General features: G+C 33.0%; 7 protein-coding genes across 15 annotated transcripts in view; 2 read left to right on the forward strand and 5 right to left on the reverse strand.

Annotated features, from left to right (window-relative positions):
- Nucleotides 1–5,210, reverse strand: part of LOC106100918 (luciferin 4-monooxygenase-like) — a 5,849-nt gene extending 639 nt beyond the window's left edge. Inside the window, exons 1-9 of the mRNA XM_013279983.1 lie at nucleotides 5,121–5,210; nucleotides 4,686–4,722; nucleotides 2,768–2,926; nucleotides 2,343–2,550; nucleotides 1,914–2,232; nucleotides 1,675–1,843; nucleotides 1,353–1,498; nucleotides 993–1,131; nucleotides 410–637 (exon numbers count right to left, since the gene is read on the reverse strand). Coding sequence (XP_013135437.1) covers nucleotides 410–637; nucleotides 993–1,131; nucleotides 1,353–1,498; nucleotides 1,675–1,843; nucleotides 1,914–2,232; nucleotides 2,343–2,550; nucleotides 2,768–2,893 — 1,335 coding nt within the window. The 5' untranslated portion in view covers nucleotides 2,894–2,926; nucleotides 4,686–4,722; nucleotides 5,121–5,210. The remainder of the gene's footprint in view (nucleotides 1–409; nucleotides 638–992; nucleotides 1,132–1,352; nucleotides 1,499–1,674; nucleotides 1,844–1,913; nucleotides 2,233–2,342; nucleotides 2,551–2,767; nucleotides 2,927–4,685; nucleotides 4,723–5,120) is intronic.
- On the forward strand, nucleotides 5,132–10,234 carry LOC106101037 (4-coumarate--CoA ligase 1-like). 5 transcript variants are annotated; one of them, XM_013280118.1, is made up of 10 exons: nucleotides 5,132–5,207; nucleotides 5,594–5,771; nucleotides 5,846–6,053; nucleotides 6,242–6,560; nucleotides 6,712–6,895; nucleotides 7,137–7,282; nucleotides 7,589–7,715; nucleotides 8,075–8,302; nucleotides 8,808–8,978; nucleotides 9,592–10,234. In XM_013280118.1, the coding sequence occupies exons 2-10, from the start codon at nucleotides 5,649–5,651 to the stop codon at nucleotides 9,721–9,723; spliced, it is 1,638 nt and encodes a 545-aa protein (XP_013135572.1). In that variant the 5' UTR covers nucleotides 5,132–5,207; nucleotides 5,594–5,648; the 3' UTR covers nucleotides 9,724–10,234. The 5 variants fall into 5 exon arrangements, with proteins under 5 accessions (XP_013135572.1, XP_013135569.1, XP_013135568.1 ...); XM_013280115.1 differs by lacking the exon at nucleotides 5,132–5,207 and adding an exon at nucleotides 5,212–5,283; XM_013280114.1 differs by lacking the exon at nucleotides 5,132–5,207 and adding an exon at nucleotides 5,257–5,347.
- Nucleotides 10,235–10,240: 6 nt separating this feature from the next.
- LOC106101038 (3'(2'),5'-bisphosphate nucleotidase 1) lies at nucleotides 10,241–13,453 on the reverse strand. 2 transcript variants are annotated; one of them, XM_013280120.1, is made up of 6 exons: nucleotides 13,230–13,453; nucleotides 12,999–13,118; nucleotides 12,660–12,804; nucleotides 12,033–12,137; nucleotides 11,457–11,743; nucleotides 10,241–10,558 (listed from the first exon to the last, which is right to left on the reverse strand). In XM_013280120.1, the coding sequence occupies exons 1-6, from the start codon at nucleotides 13,347–13,349 to the stop codon at nucleotides 10,295–10,297; spliced, it is 1,041 nt and encodes a 346-aa protein (XP_013135574.1). In that variant the 5' UTR covers nucleotides 13,350–13,453; the 3' UTR covers nucleotides 10,241–10,294. The 2 variants fall into 2 exon arrangements, with proteins under 2 accessions (XP_013135574.1, XP_013135575.1); XM_013280121.1 differs by lacking the exon at nucleotides 12,033–12,137.
- Nucleotides 13,454–14,974: 1,521 nt separating this feature from the next.
- LOC106101035 (oocyte zinc finger protein XlCOF6-like) lies at nucleotides 14,975–20,107 on the reverse strand. 3 transcript variants are annotated; one of them, XM_013280108.1, is made up of 11 exons: nucleotides 20,008–20,107; nucleotides 19,744–19,940; nucleotides 19,271–19,555; nucleotides 18,778–18,928; nucleotides 18,463–18,572; nucleotides 17,536–17,723; nucleotides 17,149–17,285; nucleotides 16,771–16,979; nucleotides 16,328–16,495; nucleotides 15,742–15,864; nucleotides 14,975–15,440 (listed from the first exon to the last, which is right to left on the reverse strand). In XM_013280108.1, exons 2-11 carry the CDS (start codon nucleotides 19,930–19,932, stop codon nucleotides 15,216–15,218), a joined length of 1,785 nt encoding a protein of 594 aa, XP_013135562.1. In that variant the 5' UTR covers nucleotides 19,933–19,940; nucleotides 20,008–20,107; the 3' UTR covers nucleotides 14,975–15,215. The 3 variants fall into 3 exon arrangements, with proteins under 3 accessions (XP_013135562.1, XP_013135565.1, XP_013135564.1); XM_013280111.1 differs by having other exon boundaries at nucleotides 20,025–20,069; XM_013280110.1 differs by lacking the exon at nucleotides 20,008–20,107 and having other exon boundaries at nucleotides 19,744–20,001.
- Nucleotides 20,108–20,346: 239 nt separating this feature from the next.
- LOC106101036 (TRAF3-interacting protein 1) lies at nucleotides 20,347–23,317 on the forward strand. 2 transcript variants are annotated; one of them, XM_013280113.1, is made up of 7 exons: nucleotides 20,347–20,426; nucleotides 20,780–20,959; nucleotides 21,110–21,227; nucleotides 21,309–22,267; nucleotides 22,341–22,499; nucleotides 22,728–22,939; nucleotides 23,096–23,317. In XM_013280113.1, exons 2-7 carry the CDS (start codon nucleotides 20,825–20,827, stop codon nucleotides 23,253–23,255), a joined length of 1,743 nt encoding a protein of 580 aa, XP_013135567.1. In that variant the 5' UTR covers nucleotides 20,347–20,426; nucleotides 20,780–20,824; the 3' UTR covers nucleotides 23,256–23,317. The 2 variants fall into 2 exon arrangements, with proteins under 2 accessions (XP_013135567.1, XP_013135566.1); XM_013280112.1 differs by lacking the exon at nucleotides 20,347–20,426 and having other exon boundaries at nucleotides 20,593–20,959.
- Nucleotides 23,318–23,800: 483 nt separating this feature from the next.
- Nucleotides 23,801–24,612, reverse strand: LOC106101039. Its single transcript, XM_013280122.1, has 2 exons — nucleotides 24,252–24,612; nucleotides 23,801–24,175 (listed from the first exon to the last, which is right to left on the reverse strand). The coding sequence occupies exons 1-2, from the start codon at nucleotides 24,393–24,395 to the stop codon at nucleotides 24,056–24,058; spliced, it is 264 nt and encodes an 87-aa protein (XP_013135576.1). The 5' UTR covers nucleotides 24,396–24,612; the 3' UTR covers nucleotides 23,801–24,055.
- Nucleotides 24,613–25,079: 467 nt separating this feature from the next.
- On the reverse strand, nucleotides 25,080–26,976 carry LOC106101057 (DNA-directed RNA polymerases I and III subunit RPAC1). The gene is made up of 6 exons (XM_013280151.1): nucleotides 26,785–26,976; nucleotides 26,378–26,678; nucleotides 26,142–26,261; nucleotides 25,741–25,923; nucleotides 25,278–25,505; nucleotides 25,080–25,199 (listed from the first exon to the last, which is right to left on the reverse strand). The coding sequence occupies exons 1-6, from the start codon at nucleotides 26,839–26,841 to the stop codon at nucleotides 25,090–25,092; spliced, it is 999 nt and encodes a 332-aa protein (XP_013135605.1). The 5' UTR covers nucleotides 26,842–26,976; the 3' UTR covers nucleotides 25,080–25,089.
- Between the last annotated feature and the right edge of the window lie 260 nt (nucleotides 26,977–27,236).

The following is a 27,236-nucleotide window of genomic DNA, read 5'->3' on the forward strand; positions in this document are numbered from 1 at the left end:
TTTATTGGAGGAGATGTTTTTTTTTAAAGAAAATCATTTTCTTCGATCAAATCATAGTTAGACCTAGACAGAGATGGATGGATTGCGTGAAAGGTGACATGATCGAGAAGGGAGTGATGACTGAGATGACGGATGATAGAGGTATTTGGAGGACGAAAACCCGGCGCGCCGACCCTACGGGAGTAGGACTCTCCACTACCTTAGATGATTTATTTTTTCTTTATTCTTGGCAACATGCATACAGGAAACCATCTCTCTCTTTACTTATATGCCCGTAGCTGTAACAAATCAAATATCCTGCTAGCTAAGTAGCTAGTCAGTACCTGGAATGCACGTGTATTCCAGGTACTGGCATGTCTGTTAGTATCTGGCCCATACCAGTAACTTGTATGCAAGTGTAATTTCATACCTGATGTCCTTTATATTTGATTAATTCTTTAATCCTCTCCACGATGAAGAAGTATCCGTCGTGGTCATAGTATCCGATGTCGCCGGTCTTAATAAATCCCTCATCGTCCATGATGTCGCGGTTCGCAGCCTCATTGCCAAGATAGCCCTTCATCACGACGGGCCCTTTGATACAAATTTCCCCATTCTCTAAAGGTCCTAACCTTTTTCTAGATTTTACGTCGACAACCTATGATAAAATAAAAAAAATCTTCGGTAACTATTTCGGCTTAACATAGTTTTTACACTTACGTACAATCAAGGAATCTGGCAGTGTTCCACTTTAAAAGCTAGAGTCGTTTGAAAGTTTTGTCCACATTTTTTTTAATATGAGAAGGGGGCAAACGAGCGGCGGGAACACAGAGGTGGTCAACGACGCCCATGGACATCCGCAACACCAGAGGAACATTATGACAACGACACGAAACAATAAGACACAGTTTTTTTAAGAGGCGGAGTTTGTTTCGTTGTAAGGAAGAAGGCAATTGTTCTGTAAATGAAACACCACGGATTTTGCGACTGTACAAAAGAGACACTAAACGTACTTTAACGCAAACTCCCGGTAGCGGCGGGCCCCCGCTGCCCGGCTTGTGAATGGTGGCGTCGTCCTCCGGGTCTTTGGTGGCCGCGGTCGATGTTTCCGTCATACCGTACGCTTGCAAAATACCCTTGCAATTCGGAAAGCTGCATAGAAGAAAAAAAACTTTGCAATTTACTAACAATATATGAACTGAGTGACTACTACTTATCGGGCTTACATTTTAAATCAATTCATAGTAGCGAATATTCAAAATAAAATAAATCTTGGAATCTCTTAAAACTGACACATAGTGAGTAATTGTCACTAATCGGTTTACTTAGTAAGCAATTAAGAAATGTGAGTGCGTTAGTGCTTATGTAAATACCGTCGCATGACTTGTCTGATGGTGTCAGTGGAGAGCGGCGCGGCGGCGCACCACGCCAGCTTCACTGACGACATGTCGTATTTCTCCACCAGCGGAGATTTCGTGAAGAATATCATCATAGGAGGTACTGTGAATAGCACATTCACCTGCCAAATGTATTAATTATAAGGAAATCTTAAAAAGCATCAACTTAAAGGTACGTTCAGATATAACGAATGCGATGCGAAAGTGCTACAGCAATTTTATAAACTTTTTGCTCGCCATGGACACAACCAATTTTGTGGAACCCAATTTTTTATAGATAATGAAACAGTAATAGAACCTTATACTTCTCAATTGCTTGCAAGTATTGTTCCGGAAAAAAACCGGGGAAGTATACAATCATCTTGCCGTTGGTGAGGTTATTAATGGTAGTCATAAGGCCGTATGCGTGGTACCACGGCACTACCGTTAAGTAGCATACCCGCAACCGACTCTCCAAGCTGTCGCTCCTGAAGGAGAAGTTAAGTGTTACATTCAGCAAAGCTTCACAATTATAGCTACATTTCAATAATAACGTACATTAAATTAGATGCAGCATATAAAGAGTTTAGGTGAGTCAACATTACACCTTTGGGAAGACCAGTGGTACCCGAGGAATACAATAGGTAAAGTGCATCTACAGCGCCTTGCACATCTCCAGTTTCAAATCCCTGTGGCTCTACCTTCACATATACGTTGTTAAATGCCACAATGTCACTGTCTACAGGTTGTCCATTCATTTGAATATATGTTTTTATACAGCCCGCCTGTTTATACAGCGCTAAGTTTTGTTTGAGTACTACTTCCGATGCTATCAGTATGGAAGGTTTTGAAATATTTAAGACGTGAATAGCCTCATCTAAAACCAAAATAAATAATTAATTCATTCATGTTAAACGAACGTAATATACAAAACCGCAGAAAATTGATAATCGTTCAATCGAGTAGCCCAATAAATAAGTTACTCGCCTTTAGTGTATTGTGGATTAAGTGTTGTGATGGTGGCACCGCAGCACATCGCCGCCATGGTGGCCACCATGTACTGCAGCCTGTTCTCGCTGCACAGCGCCACGATCACACCGCGCGTCACGCCATACCGCCTCAAGCCGGTAGCAAAGCTGACCACGTCGTGTAGGAGTTGTTTATATGTTATTTTTTCATCACTCCCACCGTGAACCTTAGACAAATAACCTTAACTTAAAAAAATAGATTTGATTGTCGGCTTGTCCCTTTTTCCTAACCAAAATCCCCCAAAGCAGTGTGGATAAAAGAACTAGAAAAAAGGAGCAAGCCTATTTGTCTTTTTATGAAAATTAAAATCTACCTTCTACCATTAACTGCTACGGCATGGCACTGCTTATAGTTCAATAAGTAATTTAAAACTTAAATCTTACCAAAGCAATCTTCGTATCGTCTGCACTGTGCTCTGTTAGTTTGTCAATAATGTATTGTCCAAAAGATAAATGGGCTGGAACGCTTAATGCTGGCCCACCGTAAACCACTCTGTTCTTTATAACCATTTTTGTTTACAAATACCCAATGTACTTGATTAACTGTAACAAATATAACTATTATAAATTCGAATTTACATAAGCTATTCACATTTAACAACAAAATTAGAACTAAACAAATTTAAGATAAAAAGGTGATATAATATTAGGTAAAAAGATAAGCAGTTGATATTATTGTAATTTTATTTGGAAAGGTAAAAATATCGTAGTCGTATCGCTTAAGCCGCTATTTTCTCCCACATTTAATAATTTGAGAGTAGCCCCAGTGGTAGAGAAGGTGAGGAGTAAAAGATTAGCATGGTATGGGCATGTTATGAGGAGGGATGAATCGCATGTTATAAGGAAAACGTTAGTTATGAGTGTGGAGGTACACCGGTAGAGGTAGATCTAGAAAGAGGTGGATGGATCGCGTTAAAGGTGACATAATCAAAAAGGGAATGATGACTGAGATGACGTGATAGAGTTATTTGGAGGATAAAAATCTGTTACGCCGACCCTACGGGTGTAGAATAAGGAGGACGATGATGATGATTTAAAAATCGGACGGAAAATTCTTGCTACAAATGTTTTCTTTATTAAATGTTCTTATTGCTTTCGTTCCCTCTAATCAAACTCTGCTCTAGACTTGTAGCTGTATAAAGTTTGTAAAAGCTTATATTTATTATTTTTAACAATTATTCAAAACTCATTGCAGTCAAGCCTTAAGTTTAAACAATATTCGTCGACATTTCTATTAAAAAAAATTTTTTTTTGAAGGCTGTAATTCTTCGGGCGTAACTGATAAATGCAAATCTTGAGGCGATTAACTTCGATCTTTTTACTAAGTAATAATTTTGTCTTCACACGTGGATGGGCGTGTACGAAGGCGTGCGTGGCATTTTACGGTAAAGTCATTTAATTATATTTATTGGTAGAAAATATAAGTCATTACAATAATGCCTGTTACCTGATGGTAATTGCGTAAATGACTAATCCACAAAATTCTGGCGTCATGTACCCACAGTCGCGGAAATTCGTGGTATTCCACTTACAGAAAAAAATGCCTTGATCCTTACATCAAACTCCGCCTTTCCTTACAAATGTAATGTAATGTACTTGCGCAATCGACGGAATAATCATTCGAACTACTAACCAACCTTTTTTCTTACAGACACTTTTAAAAGCTGCTTCCTATTGGTTATTGTTCTGAGCCGTTATGTCAATATAAACAAAATGCTTAAACGACTGTAGCTTATAAGATGGAACCACCAGATTCCCCGACTGTACGTACGAGTGCGAGCGGCAGTTTTTCATTAACCATCAATTTATTACCTCAAATTACCTATCCGTTAAGTACATATCTCGAAAGCAAAAACCTGTGTAATCTGTCCTTGGGTAATGACGCATGATTCTCGATTATCTACATTATTGTACAAATAAAATCGGACTTTGCCTCCCACTTTACAATATCATTCAAAAACAATACAAAAAAAATGTTACATTTGAATAATCGAAGACAATGGTATGGACTAAAGGTATGGAAACAATAAAGTTTAGGAAAATGTTGCCTTTTCACGTGAATAATCAGCTTTCTTACCACAAGAAAGGGATATAAACGGAAAGAGCGCTTCTGTTTTTGAATAAGTTAAGTAGGTACTAACGAAAAGTTGTTACTAACAATTAGTAAAGCAATAAAAATTTCTTAATAAGAGTTCCGTGGTTAGTTATTAAACTAATTCTATCGATATTAATCGATAGAATTAGCCTTCCCCATTGTGAAACTTACCCAACAATATTTTTTTTAATGAAAATTTAAACTTACGCGCGTAAACTTTCAAGCATGTCCACCGCCCATGGAACTACAACAAGATATGATAAATATTCAAATAAGCCTTATTTATCTTAACGTATAGGCAATTTACATTATTTTAAATTTAAATCTAAAAAATATTCAAGTGAAGAATGTAATAAAAACGTTTTAGATTATAATTTTTAATAACATAAGAGATAATTAAAAAAGAAGGAAACAGCATGAGATTAGAGATATTTATTTATTACATCGCATTGACGCATTCGCTTATGACGCGACTATATTAAAAATTAACCACAAGCAATTAATGTTAGTATAAAACAACATAGGTACAATTGGTGCATGCATATTTCTATATATTTTAATTCTACGTTGTTAAATTATTTTAAGGTCAATTTATCATAGGTTGTATTAGAAAAACAACAATATTATATCATATGTACCTACCTACTTTGTGTGTCCATAATGAAATAATCTTATCATTTACCGATAACACAACCAAAAACAAAAATGCTACTTAATACTTAAGTAACTGTAAGTAACCGTGAAATAATGTCACTTTGTAATATAAAATACTTGTAAAAATCACTACAGAATTCGCCAAATTAATGTAAGCTTTAGCTTTGCCGATATGTCTTTTTTAATAAAATAATGTGATATTCTAAAAATTTAAGGTTGGTTGACAAAATGTTTCAATGTCCGTGAATTTGGTTTGCTAATATGATCTGCTAAACTGACAAACATTGCCAAATGTCAACTTTGTTATCATTTATCAATACTTAGGTTAGAACCTGGATTTGAATTAACCTTGATTTTTATTTCTCACACATTCCTTTGTTAGCATTTTCCTATTATCAATTGCTTGAAAAAGATTACGTACGATTAATCAAGTCTTATAACAATTTGACTGTTCATTCCAGTTAAAAGTGTCTGGCGAAAGAGATAACAGGTGAATTAAAAAAAAAATACTCAAAAATGCCGGCTACTATTCACAACAACGTCGTTTCTGGTCCTGAAGAAGTTCTCATTCCAGGTCATTTATCCTATGGACAATTTATATACGATAAATTTAAACAAGCTGAGAATAAAATTGCTCTGGTAAGAAGGAATTAAGATTTTTTTCGGAAATTAACGGTTCAGTAATCTATCATTTCCGTATATTTTCATTCTAGATAAGTGCAGAGACGGGAGAGAGTGTTACTTACAAGTATATTTTGCAATGTAGTGTAAATTTGGCAGAAGCACTCAGATCACTTGGACTTAAGAAAGGAGATGTGGTAGCACTGAGCAGTGAGAATCGCTTTGAATTTGTTGTAGCGTCTCATGCTGTGATCTTTTGTGGTGCTACACTGTCTACTCTCAATGTCACTTATACACCAGGTATGTAACAGAGATGTTAATATTTACCCCATTCACCCATTGGTTAAAATTAATTTAGATTGTTTTTGTTTAAAGTAGCTTTATGCACTTCTACTTCATATTTACTTTAAATAAATCAAATTTCACATTAATCTATTTGTAGGATTTCCTACAAAAAGGATACAATGTTTTCTCTTCTTCTTTTACAGGGGAATTGACACACATATTACAAATTATAAAACCAAAGTTTATATTCTCATCGCCAATTATTGCACAAAATTTATATGATTGTAGCAAAGATTTAGAATTTGTTAGAAATATTATATTATTTGGAGAGTATGATGTTGTGCCATCGATAGTCTACAATGACCTGGTTAAGAAGCATGTGGATATTGATGACTTTATGTTGGCCGATGTCAATGGAGCTGATGATGCTGTAGCCGTGATGTGCTCCTCGGGTACAACCGGCTTGCCGAAAGCTGTCATGCTTACACATGTTAATTTTCTTACATTATCTGCTCATATGAAGTAAGTTACAGTAAATGTTTTGATTATTATAAAGTTACCTTCTATCGATTCTTCAATTAGAAGACTTCTTACAACTTTCATGCAAAATATCACAATATAGATGTAACATTTTCAAATAATATAGTTTTATTTTTTGTTACTATTTTTCCAGATATTACTTAGCAGAATCTCAAAGGAACAAGAATCAGGTTGTTAAAACTGGTCTATCCTTGATACCATGGTTCCATGCATATGGCTTCATTACAACAATGGCAGTCATGTGCATGCATATTGAAGTGGTATTCCTCATCCGTTTTGATGAACAACAGTTTTTAGAAACCATACAAAAATATAAGGTACGCTTCATACATGTAAACTGCAAACTTTTTATAGAATGTCTAATATTTCCATAATTGCGCATAAAATTAACTTAAATAATAAGAAGAAAGATATCTAGGTATATTTTAAATTATCTCATGTAACTGATAATAATTACTTAGTATTATAAAAAAAAATTGTTACTGGCCAGCAACAATTTATCTTTGTAATCTATAAAAAATAAAATTCTGAACATTGTTTTTTTATAATAAATTGCAGGTTAATATGACAACGATAGTCCCGCCACTAGCAGTATTTTTAGCCAAGAATCCTTTAGTCACAAAATATGATCTAAGTTCTCTCACTGAAATTTGGTGTGGAGCGGCCCCGCTGTCCAGTGACATACAGAAAATGGTCTGCCAAAGGTAATATTGCACTTCATACTAAATTTTTATACTAGCTGTGTATTATATTTTTCGCTCTGTGACCTAAGTATTGGTTTATAACAAGATTGTTGATAGAATTTTACAAATCAAATCCCAACTTTGTTACAATATTCATTCATTTATCAATTTATGTTATGAAAGTGAAAGTTTGGATGGATTTGTTACTATGTACCTCCGAAAGGGATTAACATATCTAAATGAAATTTGATACCAATGAAAAACATAGTCTGGATAAAGACAAGTTTTTTATACTCATAATGTGAGTAAGTAATATTTTTATTACAGAATCGGTATAGACTTTATAAAACAAGGTTATGGTTTAACGGAGGTGACAATGGCGTGTTGTGTGGACCTAACTAGCGGTGAAAAGATTGGCTCCTGTGGAACTCCTGCTCCGGGAATGAAGATAAAGGTATTATTTTGCTTTAAAACATAAATAAATTAAAGTTCACAATTTTTCTGTAATAAATATAAAAGGTCATTCAAAAAATGCATTGTTGATAAAGGAAAAAAAACTTCCCACATTTTTTTTTCCGGATGCAGAAACAATAGGACATGTGTCGTGTTAAGTCAAGTATGAGATCAAGGTTTTCTGTCTACTTGAGATTTTCCTGCAACTGATGTGAACTAGTCACAAATACTTTTTAAAGAATCAATATTATTTTATTATAAATTAATCCGATAAAATAATAAAAAAAATAGTGATTTTTAGAGATAATATTTATTGAATCATTTTTTTTTTTTCATATCCCTTATAAATATTGTTCCTAGGTGATAGATATTGACAATGGTAAGTTATTACCTGCAAGAGAGAAAGGGGAGTTGTGGATAAAATCTCCTTTACGTATGAAAGGGTACATGGGGGACCGGGAAGCGAGTGACGCGCTCATCGATGCTGAAGGTTACGTGCGGACAGGGGACATCGGATATTACGATGAAGATGGATTCTTCTATGTCGTTGATCGACTTAAAGAGCTTATTAAATATAAAGGATTTCAAGTAAGTAACATTCTAGTCTACAAATAAGTGGTCATGGTCTAAATTAAAAAAAATAACCTTGGAATTTTTTTTTGATTTTTTTTGCAATGCTAGCTCATTGTCTAAATTAAAAAAAATAGATTAAAGAAACTTTTTTGTTGGTTTGCAATTTTTATGATAATCATGATGATGTAAATAAAAAAAATGACCATAGAACCTATTTTTTGTTTCTTTTAAATGCTTGCGCATTGTCCAAATAAAACAAAATGAAATACGAACAATTTTTTTTTGTTTACAGTGCTTGCTCATTATCCAAATAAAAAAAAAAGATTGTGGAAATTTTAGTTTAAATAAGTCCATTTTTTATTACTTCAAAATCACATATATTGTTTACAAGTAGGTTGTTGTGACTACCATTAAAATAAAAAAATTGCATCAGAACATCTTCCATGACAACTATGATCGTGATCTAAAATAAAAAAAAACTGCCACTATCATATAAAAAAAGTTTGTTATCGATGTATAGGTAGCCCCTGCGGAGCTGGAAGCTCTGCTGCTGCAGCACGAGGGCGTGGCGGAGTGCGGCGTGGTGGGCGCGCCCGACGAGGTGGCGGGCGAGCTGCCCACGGCCTTCGTAGTGCGGCTGCCCGGCTGTGACGTCACACAGGAAGAAATCATACAATACGTAGCCTCAAAGGTACAGCACTTTGTATTCAGACATACTAGCTATCGCCCACGACAGTCAAAAAACAATGTTTTTTGCTATCCTCTACATCTATGCCGAATTTCATGGAAATCCATTCAGTGGTGTTCACTAAATGCGACCGATTTATAATAATAATAAGATATAGTGAGATTAGTAAGATAAGATACAAAGTCACGCCATGTTGTGGGAAAATATGCAAGTAATTGTTAAATCCTAAATAAATTTAAAATTGCTTGAATTTTCGTGATATTATATAAACTAGTCGATGCCGCCGCGAGAAAAATAGACGTGAATAATTAAAATTATAATTAGCTTACAAATTAAATACTTCGTTACTTACAATATGACAGACGACACATTTTAATTGATTGGAGTTTAAGTCTGGCCCTATAATTTACGATGTTGTTACATATTTGAATGTTTTAGTATTTGGTCATAATTTCATTACTAAAAAGTGTATCATAAAGAGGCAGATTGTAGCGTCCCTACTAAATTTTTTATTTTCTTTATTACAGTAATATTAACTTTAAATAATTAGACATTTAAAAAACATCATCATGATAAATGTATTAAAATCAGGTATTTAATATGAGTTAATTTACAGGTGTCTCCAGCAAAACATTTACGTGGCGGAGTTATATTTGTTGACGATATACCAAAGAATGCGTCCGGGAAGATATTACGTCGTGAACTTAAGGCGCTGTTACCAAACAATATTGCTAAAAGCAAACTGTAGATATTAGCAAAATTATAGTATTAATTCCTAGTCACAAGTGATTGTGTTTTTTATATCAAAACGTTTTTTGTTGATTTTTCTTGCCGCAGGTATTGGATTTTACAATTTTTACACGTTAAATGTACCATTGTATGGTGAAGGTTTTAGTTTTAACCTCCCCCCTCCCCACTGTTATATATTACATAAGTATAAAGTGATTTAATATAACGAAATTACCTCGTTTTCAAAAAACCTTGAACTTATTGTTCATATCAAATCGACTCAAGAATGGCTTTGCAACATACAGTAATAAAAATTGCCATTTATTGCTCTCTAGACAACACTCAGAATCGTCGGTCGCTAAGAACGTAGATTTGGTATTATTTGCAATAGGATTCTGTTTTAGGAAGCATTCTGAGTGTGATTGCTGAAGAGATTTAATCAAATGACAGTCGTATGATATTTTATTTTAGATAACATTTTTACATTCCTTGTTAATTATTTCGTTTTTGTTGATGGTGCAAATAAAAAACAGAAGTACACAAACATCTTTTATTTCCCTCTATATACATATGTACAATATTATACAAAATCACTTTTTAGATTGTAGTTCTTTTAGTTCTTCAGGTATTTTGCTCAATGCATAACTGTGCAAGTCGTTATTGACCGCTGCGAGGACTCCGGTCTTGTTGAGTCTTTGCTCCGAGGCTCCATATTTATAATAGTTGCCGAGGATGTCTGTCAGCTTGCCCCCCGCAGCACTCAGCACCGCTTCCGGCGCGCACGTGTCCCATTTCTTACAACCACTGGTAGCGAATACATAAACAGATGCTATACCTTCTAAAAGCTGTAAAACCTACAAAAACACAAAATTAATATTAAAAATATACATATCTTAATAAGTTTAATATAAAAGCTAAACAAATACATTTGAGAATTTAAAAAATACACAAAGTATATTTTTTAAACAGCAAATCGGCAAAAGCCAACTGATTTTTCAAATAAAACCTAAACATTTCCTTATTGGATCATTTAGTCTAATAACTCTTGTAAAGAAAAAACTAATAGTCAAGGTTATATATATCACCTTGTAATGTAATTGAAACCTTTCTCAACTATCAATAATAATAGCAGTATTTATTTAATTTTATTGCATTGTCAAAAGTTTATATTGGTTTTAGAAACGAAATAAATAGAAATAGATAAATTCTGATACATGTTTTCTATTGAATGGTAATTAATAAAATTTACATCATTTTCAAACTAGGCTACTTATCAAAACAGTATATATTCTTCTAATCAGATACATGACATTTTCTTATCAATTATTGCATTCATTGGTTTCTAACTGTAAGCAATCAACTGATAATTTGTATCATACCATAAAACAGCAACATTGTCTAATAATAATCTATATTTATTTATTAAATATTTCCTATGATAACAAGATGACCGCGAGAATTAAAAAAAAATAGCAAGTAACTTTGCTTCTACATCTCTGTCAAGTTTCATCAAGATCCATTTAGTTGTTTTGGAGATATGAAGTACAAATTTTGCATTATTTGCATAATATTGGCATGAACTATACTGGAAGAGGCATAATTAAAATTTAAACATAGGGTAGGCTCTAAGCCCCTCAGTATGGATGTCTTGTTAGCTTGTATGTTTAACTGCATTAAACTGTCTCTAGTGTATATTTAAAGTCACTTTTCATATTTGAAATCGAAAATGTTGTATTTGAAAAAAATATTTACCTTATAACCAGCACCACCAACCCTTAACACCTGACTGGCATTCATAGCTTGCAATCCTTTCTCCGCAAGGGCATTTGAGTGACTCCTTGTGGTGGTGACAATCAGGGAATCTGGTGGAGGGGCTGGAGTGAACCCACCTACGCCCACACCTTGCAAGCCCCAAATAGTCCTTCCCATTTTCTTTTCCCCGCCATTTAGAGTCTTATAATAGGGCTGGTGGATAACACCAGCTACTGGTTTCTCATTTACCGAGATTCCAATCAAAACTGTCACATGTTCCAGAAAACCTATAACAATAAAGAAATTCTATTATCAAAATAGAAAATGGAGTATTCTCATGCAGCATGCAATATGCAAATGTCATAGAAAACATCCCTGAAGTGTTTGTGTATTATACAAGAAAAATGATTATTAATAAAACCCAGTAGCAATCAGGCCATTGACAAAATTACATTGGAATTATAATAAATATTAGAGTAAATTCATGTTTGTTAATGAGTTAGGAAATTTATCATTGACCTTATGTTTAAATACACAAAAAGCTTGCTACCTACTACTTTCAAACATTCCATTTACCATAATTTGATTGAAGTAAACTTAAATACCATTTAATACTAATAAATGGATGTGTCAAATACATTTTCCATCTTTCCCATGGATCTCTCTTCAACATTAGGGCACCTAGAAGATTTTAAACAACTTAAGGGATATTTTGATTTTAATTATAGAAAAACATTAGATATATATATTAAACCATGAATACTATTTGTATCAAATAAATTTTTGAACTACCCTTTCTTGAAATTAAATATTTCAATTGGCAAAATCTATTGTCTGTGAAAAATCAATTAAACAAAAGTAATTAAAAGCAATTCAGTTCATTGCCACTTCCTATTTTGATTTAACCTTGCTAAATGTTCATGACCAAGAAAACAATTTTTTATCTATGTTTTTTAAGCTTTTAATACGGTTTTTCCAATAATTAAATTTCGTGCTTCAGAAGTTTGAACAGAATTAGATATTACATGATATGGAAAAGTACTTATGTATTTTAAGAATATAATATTGAAATCCTATCTTCATAATTTTACTTCATAGTGATACATTTTTGGCCAAATAAACAAATATTAAACAATATAAGGTTTATATTTTGTCAATTAATATAACAGCCATTTTTAGGAACTTTATTCATGATTTCTTTACCTTGAGTGTACTCCGAAGTGCCATCTAGTGGGTCCACCCACACAACAATATCCTCTTCCTTCACGCCTTGCAGACTAGAAGGGCATTCCAGAGACATAACATCTTTATCTGTGTCAATAACAATCCAATCACTGGGAACCTCACCCTTAAAAAAATAACAAATAGGAAAATTATTTATTTTTAATTACTTTAAAAGGAACTTGAGGGCAAAGGCGTATTGTATTTGTATATTGAAATCGTAACCTAAAACTCCTTTCATTTTAACCATGCCCTACATTATTTGTTCCCAATTGAATACTGGATTAATATTAACACAAAACATGTGAAAAAGTACTATACCTCAGTGTCTGGATTATCTTCTTCACCAATAATATTTATCTTAGGATATTGTGCAGCGAGTGATGCAATTATGCATCGTTGCGCAGATCTGTCTGCTTCCGTTTGGTAATCATCTTTACCCTGCAATAGAGAAACGTAAGCTATAATACCAATACTTTCTAATGTTATTGAGATCAGGGTACCGTTACTATGATTAAATTCAAGTTATAAGACACTAAAGATAACACAAACCTTTTCAACTATACCTAATTCCCCCTTACTCATAACATCTCTCACAATTTTTCCTGCCCTGTTTGCCACAGAAACTGAAGAAGCCAATAATTTAACAATAAGTGGAACAGGTGTTGACATTTTTGTTATTTAAAGCGATTTTGCTCGTTAGAACGTTAACAGTTTACAATTTGCAATTAACCATTGAACCAATTCAACATTGGCCAACCAAATCAAAACTTTTTGACAAATGCTGACAACAGTAATGACATTGACATTTACTTTTCGACATTGACGTTACGTAAAAAGTTGCCAGGTCCAAAAACAGGTCAAATATCAATATCAACGGTTTGATACGTTTCAATCAACTTTAACATTTTCTTTCTTTTACTCCTTTATAAAGTAGGATATGTTCGCAGATTTTCTTATCTCGCAAATGGTTATTATAGATGTCCTGATGAATAATATTTTGTCCAATATGAAGATGTCTTTGTCGTCCTACAAAAGCATATTTTATGGATGTATGTCTAATATCTACCGTAATATTTATGTAGTTCAATGTACATTTTATGTAAGAGAAAAACGACAGTTAAAATACAATATAGTCTTTTATTATTATATGTTTCTCACAATATTTTAAGGCTTTTTGTCTATCCAATTTTACCATTTTATTATACACATCCCATTACATTTTAACAATAGAAATATAAAAGGCACTTAATATTACACATAAACCGCTACCTCACCATAATTAGTATACCAAAATTGAAATAACAAATGAATACAAATACACTTAAAATGTAATTAACAATCCATGTAAATTATTTTAACAATATTAAATTTAAATATCATTACATAGTACATAGCAAACTATAAATACAACTAAATGGATTTCACTTAACACACTAAATAAAAATAAAAAACTCACGCCTATGGTCCTGAAATGTTGCTATTTTTTTTTATAGTCTTAGCAGAAACATGGTACGCTGAACATCGCAAACTTTTGCCTCATAGCCTTATTACCATTTACATTTTTTGCCCTAGGACATAATCAAAAGTCAAATCATCGTTATATTAATTTCATCATATTTATAACAATTAACATTTAATGATGATCGCAGATATACTAAATCATTAGCTCTACTTGAGGTTGCGTCTTCTTTTTTTGTTACCGTTTTGAAATTGAGTTTCTTAAACATATAAAAAACTTAATTGAAAACATCAGACACTTGTGTTCATTACATACAAAAAATATAAAAATATTAACAATATGGTGATATAATCAAATCTTTTAACATTTTTTAATAACAATTGTGTTACGTACATTAAAATTGTTCTTGTTTATTTCAAAAGATGGTTCGCTTTGAAACTTTAGCACTTACAAATGGTTATTGCACAAATTTAGTTTCCTTTACATTACAGGTATATAACTATGCATGGAAGATTTTTTATCATACTTAAAACATCTATCTTATATACTAACTAATTTATTATACATCAAAACATTATGTTAAAAATAACATTTCAATGAAAAAATCCATTACTTGTTTTGTTTGGTCTTAAATAATGGAATTACTTAGACTATTACTGTTCCGGTAATTTATTTTGTTGGTGGTTTTAGACTTTCTATTGCTAAGCCATGGTATTATTACGTTCAAACTTTATATATGCGTACAGTTTGTCTCACTGCGGATGTGGACATACCAATACATTGCTTCAACCCACAACTACACCACCTTGCTTGCTTGCTTGCTTGCTGCTTTTATCCACTAAGGCACGCCTAATTCGCGTTTACCCAACGACCCCTCCCCCCTTTCACTTTAACCTACTGATACACCACGCGCCGTTTTTACCAACTAAAACACTTCCATGTCACTTGTACCTATCAACACATCCCCTCTTAGCTTCAAACCACCAATACACCATGTCTTCACACGCCGATACTTAAAGTTGTGTATAACCAAATAGCGAGCCGGCATAAAGTTTGTCTAGTACTATACCATATCACTATTTTTTGGCATTAGTATTTATGGTGGCGATGGTGCCGACTTGCGCGAGGATGTGCTTGATGATCTGGTCTATGGTGTGTGTGTGCAGCATTCGTGCGATGTTCTTGTCGTCGATCACATACACGAACAAGTGTTTGGCGTTCTCTCTGAGCCGCTGCACTCGCGTCCATTTGTCGCGGTCAGCTGCGCGCGCGCCGCACTGCTCTATCACTTTCTCTAAAACCTGTTGATATACAAATGCAATATTTTACTTAGTTAAATGGTGCTAATGTTACTAAAGTTTTGTTTTTATTTTAATAATAAAGTTTTTTTTTTGTGAAGGAAACATGTAAATCTGTAGTATCTGCCTATTCATGGAGTGATGATGTTAATTTCGAGATTCTAGCAATTTTTTCAATTAAAGAAATTTTATTCAATTATAGTTAAAATTATTTTAAAAGAGTTGGTTAATGTCATTTTTTTTTAAAGTTCTTGTTCGAAGATCATTATGCGTTATATATCACGATACACATAATTTTACGTACCGTATCTACTGGCTCGTCCGGCCATCCAAAAACATCCAACGTGTCTTTATCGATAAGTTGAGTCAGCAATTTTTTAAGACTCTCTGCAAGCTCTTCTTCTGACATCAACGGACTGTTTTCGCTCTGGAGACAAAAAAAAAGTTAAAACACATATTTAAACTAGTTTTCGCCCGCGAGTCCGTCCACGTGGAATTAGACAAAAAACAAAAGTAGCCTCTGTGTTCTCCCAAACTATCATCTATGTATATCTATGTCAAACTTCATCTAAATCCATTCAGGAGTTAAGGCTACAAATTCTAACTAACTTCCATCCATCTAAACTTTCGCATTTATAGTATTAGTAAGATGGGCTATTTGAACATAGTATACTTTAAGATAATATCATTATCGTCTTCCTTCTTCTACTGCCGTAGGGTCGGCGCAACAGGTTTTCGTTCTCCACATAACTCTATCATACGTCATCTCAGTCAACACTCCCTTTTTGATCATGTCACTTTTCCCTCAATCCATCAATCTCTTTCTAGGTCTATTTCTACCGGTGTACCCTTCCACTTTTAGATAAAGTATTGTAAATATTAGTACTGACGGTATTTTTGTTGGTGTCGTTGGCGTTGTCGGAGTCGACCTCGAGCATGCCGCCGTACAGCACGCCGGTGCCGTAGCCCTCGATGATGCGCTCCGACTCCGCGTCCAGCACGTTCAGGATCGCCTCCAGCTCAGACTTCGTTACCCTCTCCGTGCCCACGTTCAGCCCCTGCAACAGATATATACTATAACCACTAATTCATGTTACTAAAAATGTATAATTTTCAAACCTCGTATTATCTAATATTTTTTAAAATAATATTGTAAATACTAATTTTCGATGTTTGTTTGGCTATTTCAAAAGGTATCTTCAAAAGGATGATAAAGGAACTGGATCTATCTCTAGAACGGCTGTACAGATTTGTATAAAAGAACATGTGTGTGTGTGTGTGTGTGTGTGTGTGTGTGTGTGTGTGTGTGTATGAGTGTGCGCGTGATACTGACCAGCACTTGTCGCACGTGCGTGAGGTGGTCGCGGAAGATGTGCCTGTGCTGCATGCGCACGTGGCGCAGCAGCTGCTCGCCGCGCACGTAGGCGCGCGCCGCCACGCAGTACATGCAGCGCCGCGGCCGCTCCAGCGTGTGCGTCTGCACGTGCTTGCGCATGTACGCCTCGCTGTGGAAACACTTGCCGCACACCTCGCACGAATACGCTGAAATACAAACAAATTCATTCATATTTATACATTTACAGCCTTACAAATAAACGCGGTATAAAGTGAAACTTAGGATTAAATGGAGTATAAGTAAAATTTATACTAATATTTGTAATTATGTAACATAATAAATTAATGCTTGTAGATTTTATATAATATAACTCACGTTTATTATCAACATGATCCTTAATGTGTTTTCTGAGGCTGACTTCATCTTTAAACTCCTTTTTAGAATACGGACATCCTTCAAAGTGGCACGACAATTTCTTCAAATCCAAATGTTCTCTTTTGTGAATCAATAATCTGAAATTATATAAAACAGTAAAAAAAACTAGCTCATTTAACTTGTCTTTGGCTGTCTCCTAAGTTTAGTAATCTTTAGTATGTGACATTTGAAGTCACAATATTTAAGTTAATGTATGGAACTTGAACAGCCACTTATCGCTCTAGAACTGCACTTTACTAACTGTTTTATGAAGCAATATTATTTCTATAACAAATAGATAAAAAAAATGTTCTATCATGTACATAATATAAGCTTTCCTATATTTACCCAGCTTTGGTGTTAGCGTTGTACCCGCACTGTCCGCATATGAAGCCGTAGTGTCTCTCCATGTGCTTCTGCAGCTGTATGCGCTGTATGTAGGAGCGCGCGCACACCGCGCACTTGTGCGGCTTGTCCTCCACGTGCGTCAGGATGTGACGCCGCAGCACCTCCAAAGTGAACGTCGCATACCCGCACTGGAATACATACCACATTCTACACTACCTATTCCCCGGCTAAAACTTAATTTAATAATCCACATTTTGTACATTTCAGGTGAAAATGTCATAATTCCTTTGCCATTAGCTAACAATTAACATGGTAATCTTGCTTTTTGACTACATTCTACACATTAAGTTCTTTTTAAACATCTGTGTGTTCTGTGCATGAAGTTAAGAGCCAAAATATCTAGAAACTACTATACATAAAGCCATTTTACATAGCCTATTCTAAAGATGGCACATAAGAGTAACTATATAGGTCTATACTAATATTATAAAGAGGAAAGATTTGGATTCTTGTATTTTTGTATGATATTTAAATCAACCCAGTAGTTTTCATCATTAAAAAGCTGTGTACCCAAATGATTAACATTAGCTACATTTTCATTCTTTGTATTTCACACAGACAACGTCCTGAACAACAGCTAGTAATGTGTAGCAATAAGTCATGAACTTAATAATTTTTAAAACAGCCATAAAAATTCAATAAAAGACGAAACTTGGACTTACCTCACACATACTTCTGCTTTCCATTGAAAGCATGAAAAAGCAATTTTTTAATTCACATATGTTTTTATTGCAACAATATAACAATGCAACATCTTTTGCATTAACCTCATCATTAATTCAAATTATATTTAAATAAATTAAGACTTAGAATGTTTGTTTTGTGTTATGCTAATGAGAAATCATTTATTATTTAAATATACATTACCACGTCGCAGCGAAATTTCTTCAAACCATGTATTTCTAAATGCTTTGCAATCGCTGCTCTTGACCTTGTTGTCTTTCCGCAGTGGTCACATTCGAAATTCAGAGGTTTTTCTGTCAAAACAATAATATCTGAAGTATCGATGACAATCACGATCAGAAACAGAAACACAAGAGGATAGAAACAATAGGTTTAATTAAAAAAACGTATTTAACTGTCAAAAACAAAACTATAGTTGTAATATATCTCCGCAATGTATTGAAGTAAGAAAAGCAAGACCTTTTTCATGTTAAAAAGACAAAAAATAAATTATAATACCTGTGTGAAATCGCATCCAATGAATGATCAATTTAGAGAAGTTTTTAGTATGGTATGGACATTGTTTACATGTAAAATGGTTACTGGCAATGTGCTGCAACCTTAAATGCACCATTAAATTGTCTTTTCTTGTAAATGAGCTGTGACAGATCTGCAAACAGACAATATTTGAATATTAAAACATAGTTATATAAAACATACTATACTCGGCTCTAAAGTGTACACTAACAAGGGCATTAAAGATAAAATTTCGAATTTCAGAATTCATATTACACATTTTTAGTCATCTGACCAGTCTACGTGGTACCACTGCATGTGTTAATTCTTCAATAGCTGTATAAACTGGTAGCTTATCCCGATACTTCCGTATACCATAACTTTAAATGTTAAAGTGAATTTGTAGAGTCAGTGATAGTAAAAAACTTTACAGAATTACCCATGAAAACAAAATTATGGTTCTAAATTCAATATTTAAAAAAATTATGATACATACTTCACATGTATACAGGGAGATTTGTCCTCCGCATCCCTTCTGAGACATGTGTCGCATAACATGAGTTTGTCTTGTGAACAATTTATCACAGTGCGGACACATAAACATATCTCTTCCATGATAGTTATGCATATGCTTTGATAATACTTTCTTGTCAGGACAAGATACAGGACACAAGTCGCATGTTATGCTACCTGGTGTTTTGGAATGATCATTTTCTAAATGCGATTTGTATGTCTCTTCAAATGCAAACCTCTTGTTACACTCAGCACATTTGATTGTAGTCTAAAACATTAAAACTTTTGAATTGGAATATGATGAGGGCATATTAGTAAAACTTATAAGAAAATGTTCTGATAATACATCAAACTATCATTTAAATTGTACAACATATTATCTAGATTGATTACAAAAAACTAATGATAGTACATCATTTAATCTCATAGTTTTTAAAACATAAAATTTTTGTTTACCTTAATAACATCTGCGTTCAGTACTAGTGCGTTTTTGCACATTTTGCCGTGTTCAGATACCTTTGCTTCAGAAGTAAACTTTTGTTTGCAAAGTCCACAGGTGAAATTCTTTTTTGACACCTTACCATTGAGAGACTTTTTGTTTTTGGAACCTTTGGGCCGCCCAACTTTTTTACGCTTAGGAGGCATTCTTAATCCTAGAAACAATTGCAATTTGTAACGAAAATAATACTCCTTGGATGATGAGTTATCAAGTTAACTCACATTAAAATTGATATTACTTTCACCCAGGCGCTACCCCAGTTCATTTACATAAACAATATGGCTGCTATGGCTATTTCTATGTTGATGTCAATTAAGAAAAATGTTTTTGAAATTAACCTCCTTATGACTTCTTGCTACAAGGGCTCAAATCGCGTGATAAATTCATAGATAGTCGGTAATAACACGTTCTGCCACGTAGTACCTAAAGTCTATGGTAGAAGCAAAGACAACAAAAGCACAGACTAAATAATTCTGCCCATCACGAGTTCTCAACATTTGGCAGACTGTAAATTATTATACCTAAAAATTATGTTTATGTTTGGCAGCTTTACTATGGACAAGCCAATAATAATTATTGAATTAAGGCACATAGAAACAAATGTCGAGGACTAATTTTTGCTGCAAATGATTGTTACCAAGTAAGATAAGGCATAGAATCTGTTTTGGTAAAAAACATTCAACAACTTACCGTCTTTAGTTGTGGCGGCGATGTTTTAACCGACAGAAGAACAAACTTCCGTCTTCTGTCGACTTCTTTGTTCCTAAAAGAAGGAGGTTATCAATTCGTCTGTATTTCTTTTAAATTATATTTTACTGCTGGCAGCACTCCTTCGTTGCCATGGTGATAAGTGTATACAACACAAAACACAACATTAGTTATCATTGTTTGAATCAATGTTAATGTTATACAAGAATAATTCAATCCTGAAAAGCTGTTCTTAATTATACGGTTTTATTAAAATTACATTTGTTTTCTTACGTAAATAAAAAGTTTGTAGGTTATTGGCAAATAAATCATAAATTTAAAGAATGTGCGATGGAAGAAGAGTTAAATGCAGAGATAATAAAAACGACGCAGTTATCGTTGGGAAAATTTGTGAAACGACCGCCACTTACCGAGAAGTTATTAAGAAAACCGCCGTTTAGATTTTTACACGATGTCATCATAACGGTATGTGTTCCTTACATTCTGCATAATAAAACCGTATCACCCTTACCCCTCTCGTATACAACAACGACTAAAAGATTAATACCATGGAACACCACATTACTTATTAGATAATAGATTTTGTTTAATGTACAGATAATACACTTCTTATAGGTTCTGAAAACTACTGGGTTCTTTGAAGGTCTCTTTGAACAAGATGAATTAATATCTGACAATGTGAAAGACAGAGAAAGAAAAATACAATTCTTAAATAAGGTCATAACAGTACTAGGTAAGTTAATGTGTATTCCTAATCAAGATTCCAAGCTATAAAATCCAATTTGTATGTAATTATAACCTTTTTTTATAATAGGTTTTGCAACAGGAAAAACTTTAACAGTTAAGCCTTCTAAAATAGTTGCTGGCCAAGAACCAGCAAAAACAAATGAGTTACTGCAATGTCTGGGAGAAGCTTTAGAAAAACAACTTACTTCAGTAGAAGCTGTTCAAAAATATAAAGAAAATTTAAAAACTCAGGACACAAATGAGAAAAGTAATAAAACCTCTACTAAAGTTGTAAAAAAAAATCAAGATGTTAAAAAAGCTCCATCAATAAAAAGTAATAAAAGTGATAGCCCTGACAAAGATCAAAAAGCTGTTTCCAAATCTCGATTAAAAGAATCTGCAGTTAAAGAATCACCACCAAAAAAACAAGCTACAGCAAATATCAAGAAAAGTACAGTTAAAAATGTACAAGATCTTAAAACAAACAACAAAAAAATCAAACAAGAAAAATCCCCCGATTTAAAGCAAGTCGATGAACCAGCTAAAATTATTAAAAATGGTGGTAGTGATGTTTCAGAAGTTAATGAAAAAAAAGATTCTATAGATACTAACACAAATGATGATAAAGGACCACAAACACAACACTTTGATACAGAAAAAGAAAAAATAAGTATTGACATTACAAATGAGATAACTGAAAAATCTGAAACAGAACTAAAATCTGTAAAAACTGATAGTCATCAAGATGACAAAGATGGTTTGGAAAACTCTATACAACTTGGAAAGACAATTACGGACGAATCCACCATTAAAGTTATTGACAATACTAAAGATTTAGCAATTAGTAACTCAAGTGATACAAGCAAGAATTCTTTTGAATCAAATTTAGTTAACAATGCAGAAAAAAGGCCTCAAAGTGTAAGGCCTTCGTCATCTAGACCAGGAGCACCAAGAGTGAAAGAAAAACATGATGCTACATTGATAGGAACGGAAAATCCTATTGCTCACAAACCAAATATCATAATCGAAAATACAGTGCCAGAAGAGGTTTATAGTTATTACATTTTTTATTTTATTTTTCTTTAATACAACAAATCAAAATGTTTTGTTTTTAATTTAGGAAGAAGATGGAAGTATAATTATTGTGGAAAATCAAACTTCGTCAACATTACATAATGAAGAAGAATTACAATTAACTTCGAAACAACATGGTCATTTAGTACAACAAATATTGGATTCTCAAAAGGAGTTTTCCCAAATATCAGGAAAGACAGAAATTGTGAGTCTGAAATTAAATGTATTATGTAGTTAGCTTGTGAATTCGTTTAAATCATAAAATTATCTATAGTCAAACAAAGTCAGGTTACTTAACTATGTATTTTTGTAGATAAACATGTGATGATGTATTTTTAATTAATGTTATATGTCATAAAAGTATAGTAATGTTTTTTGGGACAAAAAATGGTACATTAATAACATTGTCAATTTTCTATTTATGTTTGTATAGGAATGGCATTTTGGTGCACAAAAAGCAAGAGATGTAGTAAATCAAGAAATTGAACAGATGAGGTTCAATGTGCAAGCTCTCTCTCGTATAAGTAACCCATTGGGAAAGTTAATTGACCACATACAAGAGGATGTTGAAGTAATGAGACAGGAGCTTCAGGAGTGGACAAAGAAATATGAAGAGGCATCAATAGAATTATCTAAACAAAAAATGTTAGTCATATTGGAAACATTGAATAATTGGAAAAATTGCATTACATTTCATTCCTTCCCAACCTCGATCTGATCTTCAAAATTATGAGTTTTAAACTAAGAGTTCACTTTTTTACTACCCTCACAGAGTAACTCACAATTTTAATTACATTTCAGCATAAATGTGGAATCTCTCCAACCTCTTCAAGCAAAAATAAAACAACTGGATGCTGACATAGAAGAGAAGGGAGACAAAATTAATGATCTCAGAATAGTAGTATTTAAGAATTATTATAGAATTGAAACCCTCCTTTCAGCAAATGGAAATGTGCAATAAATTAATAATTAAATGTTATTTCATTATTATTTTATTGAAATACAAGCAATCTTTAAAAAGTTTTTATGCCATATTATTTTTACGGACAAAGTTTTTGGGTACATATGATTCTAAATAAATATAATTGATTATTTTACTATATGAACGCCAAGGAGCTTATGAGAAATATAAATTAGTAACTACTTCTTAATAGTTAAAAGTATTGACAATCCCCATATAAGTCTTGTAAGATATAGGATAACTATAGATTGAGCCAAAGATCACTTTAAACATTGTTCTTGTTGTCTTATTTGTAAGACATAATTTATAGCCTTCTCAAAGCAAACAATAGACACAGAAATAAAATGTGCCATCACAATTTATGGACAAATAAATACTAAATGATTATTTTATAACAATTTTATGAAATTATGGCTGCTACCAAAGCACTGAAGCACATCATTTTTAACATTGGATACATAGATATTTGGCTTAGGTACACATTTTTACTTAAAGAACATTGAATTTCCACCAGCTAAAGTTTTGAATATATTTAAACACTTACATAGTTTGCAAGACTTGTATATTAAGCTAATTTTAAAATAATGTAAACAATATGAATACTTAAATTAACATACAGTATGTTCATTCCTGTGACTGGAATGTAAACCTCTAAAATTATAAACATTGTGTGCCTTCATTTTGGCTTACAGAAATTGCACTTGAGACTTCACAACAAATACATTTATACAAAAACCATTTTGGTAAAAAAAACCAAGGTAACTTGACATTAAATTTATAAGCAGCAAGTTATCAGCATCTCATTGTCCCTTTAGAAAATTAGCAGCTTGTTCGATGCGCATCACCAATCTATGTTGATTTTCAAGTCGTTCCAAGCAGTTGTTGCAAATGGTTTTTGGTAATGGATCCGAAGGTGATACCTATAATATGTCGATTATTAGATTTGTACTATTATATAAACCATAAAATCCGATTAAATAGAAAAGTAATGCTTACATTTATTGAAAGATACTTATTAATTTTTTCAGATATATTTAAACGAATGCCTTCGTGGCCGTAGATATGTATAACGACTCGGTGCATTTCTGAACATAATCGACAAATAAACCCAGTTATAACAGCTCTATCCAAACTACCCATCTTGAGAAAATTATACAACACTTATTTTTACTAAACAATATATTTCTTCGCAGCTTCTTAGGAGGAACTTAAAATGCATCAAAACAGTATGATTTTAGAATTTTGGTTTTGTTTTTAATAACAATGGAAAACATCACAATTGACATTCACAACAAATTCTGACAATTTTTCTCACAGATAACAAATAATCAATACATCATTCTACAGATTATACTCTTGCCTACAAAGAGGCGACGTGTAATATTTTTTCGTTTATGTTATCGATATTTTGATGTTACGCTAAAATCTATATAAAAAGCGAAAGTTTGTTTTCAACCGTACTAAAATAGCTAAATAAACTGTTTCGCTAGATTTGTTTAAAAAATATACGGGTCTCTTAGGACAAACAGTAAATCCATTAATAACGAAATATATATGTAGTATTTTTAGTCCACACGATTAACAGTCGTAATTTCTTTACATCTTAATTTGAAAATAGATGCAGAATAACAGTGTCATATAGAAGAGCATTAGTGTACATTTCCTTTTAGTTATAAATAGCCTCAAATGGCCACGCAAGGCGTCCCGTGTTATTGATACAACACGTTAACGTGGACACAGGTCTTCTAAGTCCAATATATACTTAGACAAAAAAATTAAATTATTTATTTTCATACAACAGGACATTAATTATGAAAAGATAAATGTTGTTAATTTAAAAACTGTTTAATTCATCCAGTAATGACTTGCACTTATCTCTAAGAATTTTAACAGCTTCAACAAATATCACATTTGGAGCCATGGCACCAACAGACTCCACATTAACTGAAAAATAAATAAAACATAAACAAAACCATAGCATGGAATAAACTTTGAGTAAACTTATGTCACTATTCAACATACATATGAAATGATTACGAATTCTGCTCAGTATAGCAGCATCTTTAATGTCATCATGTCTGTATATATTTCGGCTGCAAGTGTCATAACGGGCATCCTTGACATATGCTCTGCCCTCTGAATCAATCCCAATCACACCAGGTGAGAAGCAACTCTGCAGGAGTGCTGCTTGGCCACCTAACACTTCACGTGTCAATGTTATTTCAGGCAATAAACGGTAAGAAGCTGTAGCTGTGAACAATCATTAGAGTTATTGGTTATGGGATTTTATTGGATACTGTTTTATAGCATAACATGACAAACAAGCAATTGGCCACCTGTACTAAAATAGTACAGTAACCAATGGTCATAATCATACGGTATGCATAGCTTAGTGTAAATTTTCCATATTACATCTATACTAAGAAATACCCTTAGAGCCCAAAAATATTTTTTGTGTATATTTTTGTAGATAAAAAATACAAACCAACTGGAGAAAATTTGGCATGATCCTTTCCAATTCCCTTGACTGCAATTAATTGTAAATCTAATTCATGACCTGGTCTCATTTTAGATATGAGAATGTCGCCATGCACTGGCCCAACATCTGCCTCCTTGTGAACAGATGCTTGATTCCCAATTGGCTGCCATTTTATTTGTGATGAATAAACTGGAACAAGGTTAAGCAATAGTTTTAAAATATTTAGATAATCTTTAACACAAACCAATTTATATATTTATCTGCACATTATATAGGCATTTGTCTATAGAATAATGCACAGATGCCAGATAAGGTTGCCTATTTTACATAATATTAATGCCAAAAGGAAGTTCCAAGTCTAAGTCAGAGTATTTAGTAGTAAAAAAATATCTAATAAAAGTACTTACTGCTATGATTCTCATACAAATCTTCTGTTCTGTATGAATCCTTGGGCTGTGACTTAACTGCAGTACATTTCACTTTAAGAGAAAAGTCTAAAGTGTCATATTCTGTGCTTTCAGTAGCATCTGAAATGTTGTAAAAAAAATTATTAAAGTTAGTGAAAATTCCCAGCTACATAATTGAATTTATATGTGACAATTTAAGTAGATTTACTAAATATTCATAAATTAGTTTTTTTTACCTTCTGGACGATATTCGAATAGTCTAGGATCAGCTTTTAAAGGTATTAGTCCCAGCCTGTGGGCTAGGACCTCATCTTGTATTATTGATGTATTATTTCTAACCATAACTTTTTCAATGGCCATACTGGGAACTTCACTCAACATAAGTCTTCGAAAAGCATTTGCAAACGCTGGCTGAAGACCAATCAAATCGAATTCCATCTCAAAGTTATCTAGTCTGACAATAACAATACGGAAGTTCTTGACAAACTTCTTAAAATTCCATTTTTCATCAGCCATCCCATAATCGTTTGCAGCATTCTGAAACATTAGACAGTTCAGTTACCAATCGGCTACTTTATAACAAAATATAATCATAATCAACGTTGTAGATCTTTAAAGGTATTTATTTAAAAAAAATTGTAACCTTTAATCGATACTCTTCTAAGAAGACTTTCGGTTTTTCTTCAAGCTGCGGCATCATTAACTAATAATTGATTATAATTAGTTTAATATGACAACAAAAATGGTTTTAATTCAAATCAATTTTAAATGTATGTTTATTTCTTTCGATAATGATTCAATAAAATGTCAAAGCAAAAGAAAACACATGCTTCTGACTTTGACATAGACAATTTTGACGTTTGTCAAATCAAGTTTTTTTTCCTACAAGGACAAGACCTTTTTATCACCACTTTTTAGTATGTTTTACATAATAAATTGTTACTCAGCATTAAATCTTTCTCCTCTTAATATTAATTTCAAATACCATTTAGAATTTAAAGTGTTAAAATTGATCATATGCGATGAAATCAAATCATACAACTGTTACTATCATATTTTAGATTTTAAACTTACATAAATAGGATGATATAAAAC

This window comes from Papilio polytes, unplaced genomic scaffold (genome assembly GCF_000836215.1).
Source record: "Papilio polytes unplaced genomic scaffold, Ppol_1.0 DF824024.1, whole genome shotgun sequence".
Lineage (NCBI taxonomy): Eukaryota > Metazoa > Arthropoda > Insecta > Lepidoptera > Papilionidae > Papilio > Papilio polytes.

Coding starts and splice junctions, on each gene's coding strand:
- LOC106101057 (XM_013280151.1), bottom strand. CDS start 26,841: ATGATGCCGCAGCTTGAAGAAAAACCGAAAGTCTTCTTAGAAGAGTAT. Junction 25,924..26,141: donor TTTGTATGAGAATCATAGCA/GTAAGTACTTTT, acceptor ACCTTGTTCCAG/TTTATTCATCACAAATAAAA. Junction 25,506..25,740: donor TGCCAAATTTTCTCCAGTTG/GTTTGTATTTTT, acceptor GATTGTTCACAG/CTACAGCTTCTTACCGTTTA.
- LOC106101037 (XM_013280118.1), top strand. CDS start 5,649: ATGCCGGCTACTATTCACAACAACGTCGTTTCTGGTCCTGAAGAAGTT. Junction 6,896..7,136: donor AAACCATACAAAAATATAAG/GTACGCTTCATA, acceptor AATAAATTGCAG/GTTAATATGACAACGATAGT. Junction 8,303..8,807: donor TTAAATATAAAGGATTTCAA/GTAAGTAACATT, acceptor ATCGATGTATAG/GTAGCCCCTGCGGAGCTGGA.
- LOC106101038 (XM_013280120.1), bottom strand. CDS start 13,349: ATGTCAACACCTGTTCCACTTATTGTTAAATTATTGGCTTCTTCAGTT. Junction 13,119..13,229: donor AATTAGGTATAGTTGAAAAG/GTTTGTGTTATC, acceptor TCTCTATTGCAG/GGTAAAGATGATTACCAAAC. Junction 10,559..11,456: donor TTGGTGGTGCTGGTTATAAG/GTAAATATTTTT, acceptor GTGTTTTTGTAG/GTTTTACAGCTTTTAGAAGG.
- LOC106101039 (XM_013280122.1), bottom strand. CDS start 24,395: ATGGGTAGTTTGGATAGAGCTGTTATAACTGGGTTTATTTGTCGATTA. Junction 24,176..24,251: donor ATAAGTATCTTTCAATAAAT/GTAAGCATTACT, acceptor GACATATTATAG/GTATCACCTTCGGATCCATT.
- LOC106101035 (XM_013280108.1), bottom strand. CDS start 19,932: ATGCCTCCTAAGCGTAAAAAAGTTGGGCGGCCCAAAGGTTCCAAAAAC. Junction 17,286..17,535: donor AACGCTAACACCAAAGCTGG/GTAAATATAGGA, acceptor ATATAATTTCAG/ATTATTGATTCACAAAAGAG. Junction 15,441..15,741: donor CGGACGAGCCAGTAGATACG/GTACGTAAAATT, acceptor GTATATCAACAG/GTTTTAGAGAAAGTGATAGA.
- LOC106101036 (XM_013280113.1), top strand. CDS start 20,825: ATGGAAGAAGAGTTAAATGCAGAGATAATAAAAACGACGCAGTTATCG. Junction 20,960..21,109: donor TACACGATGTCATCATAACG/GTATGTGTTCCT, acceptor CACTTCTTATAG/GTTCTGAAAACTACTGGGTT. Junction 21,228..21,308: donor TAAGGTCATAACAGTACTAG/GTAAGTTAATGT, acceptor TTTTTATAATAG/GTTTTGCAACAGGAAAAACT.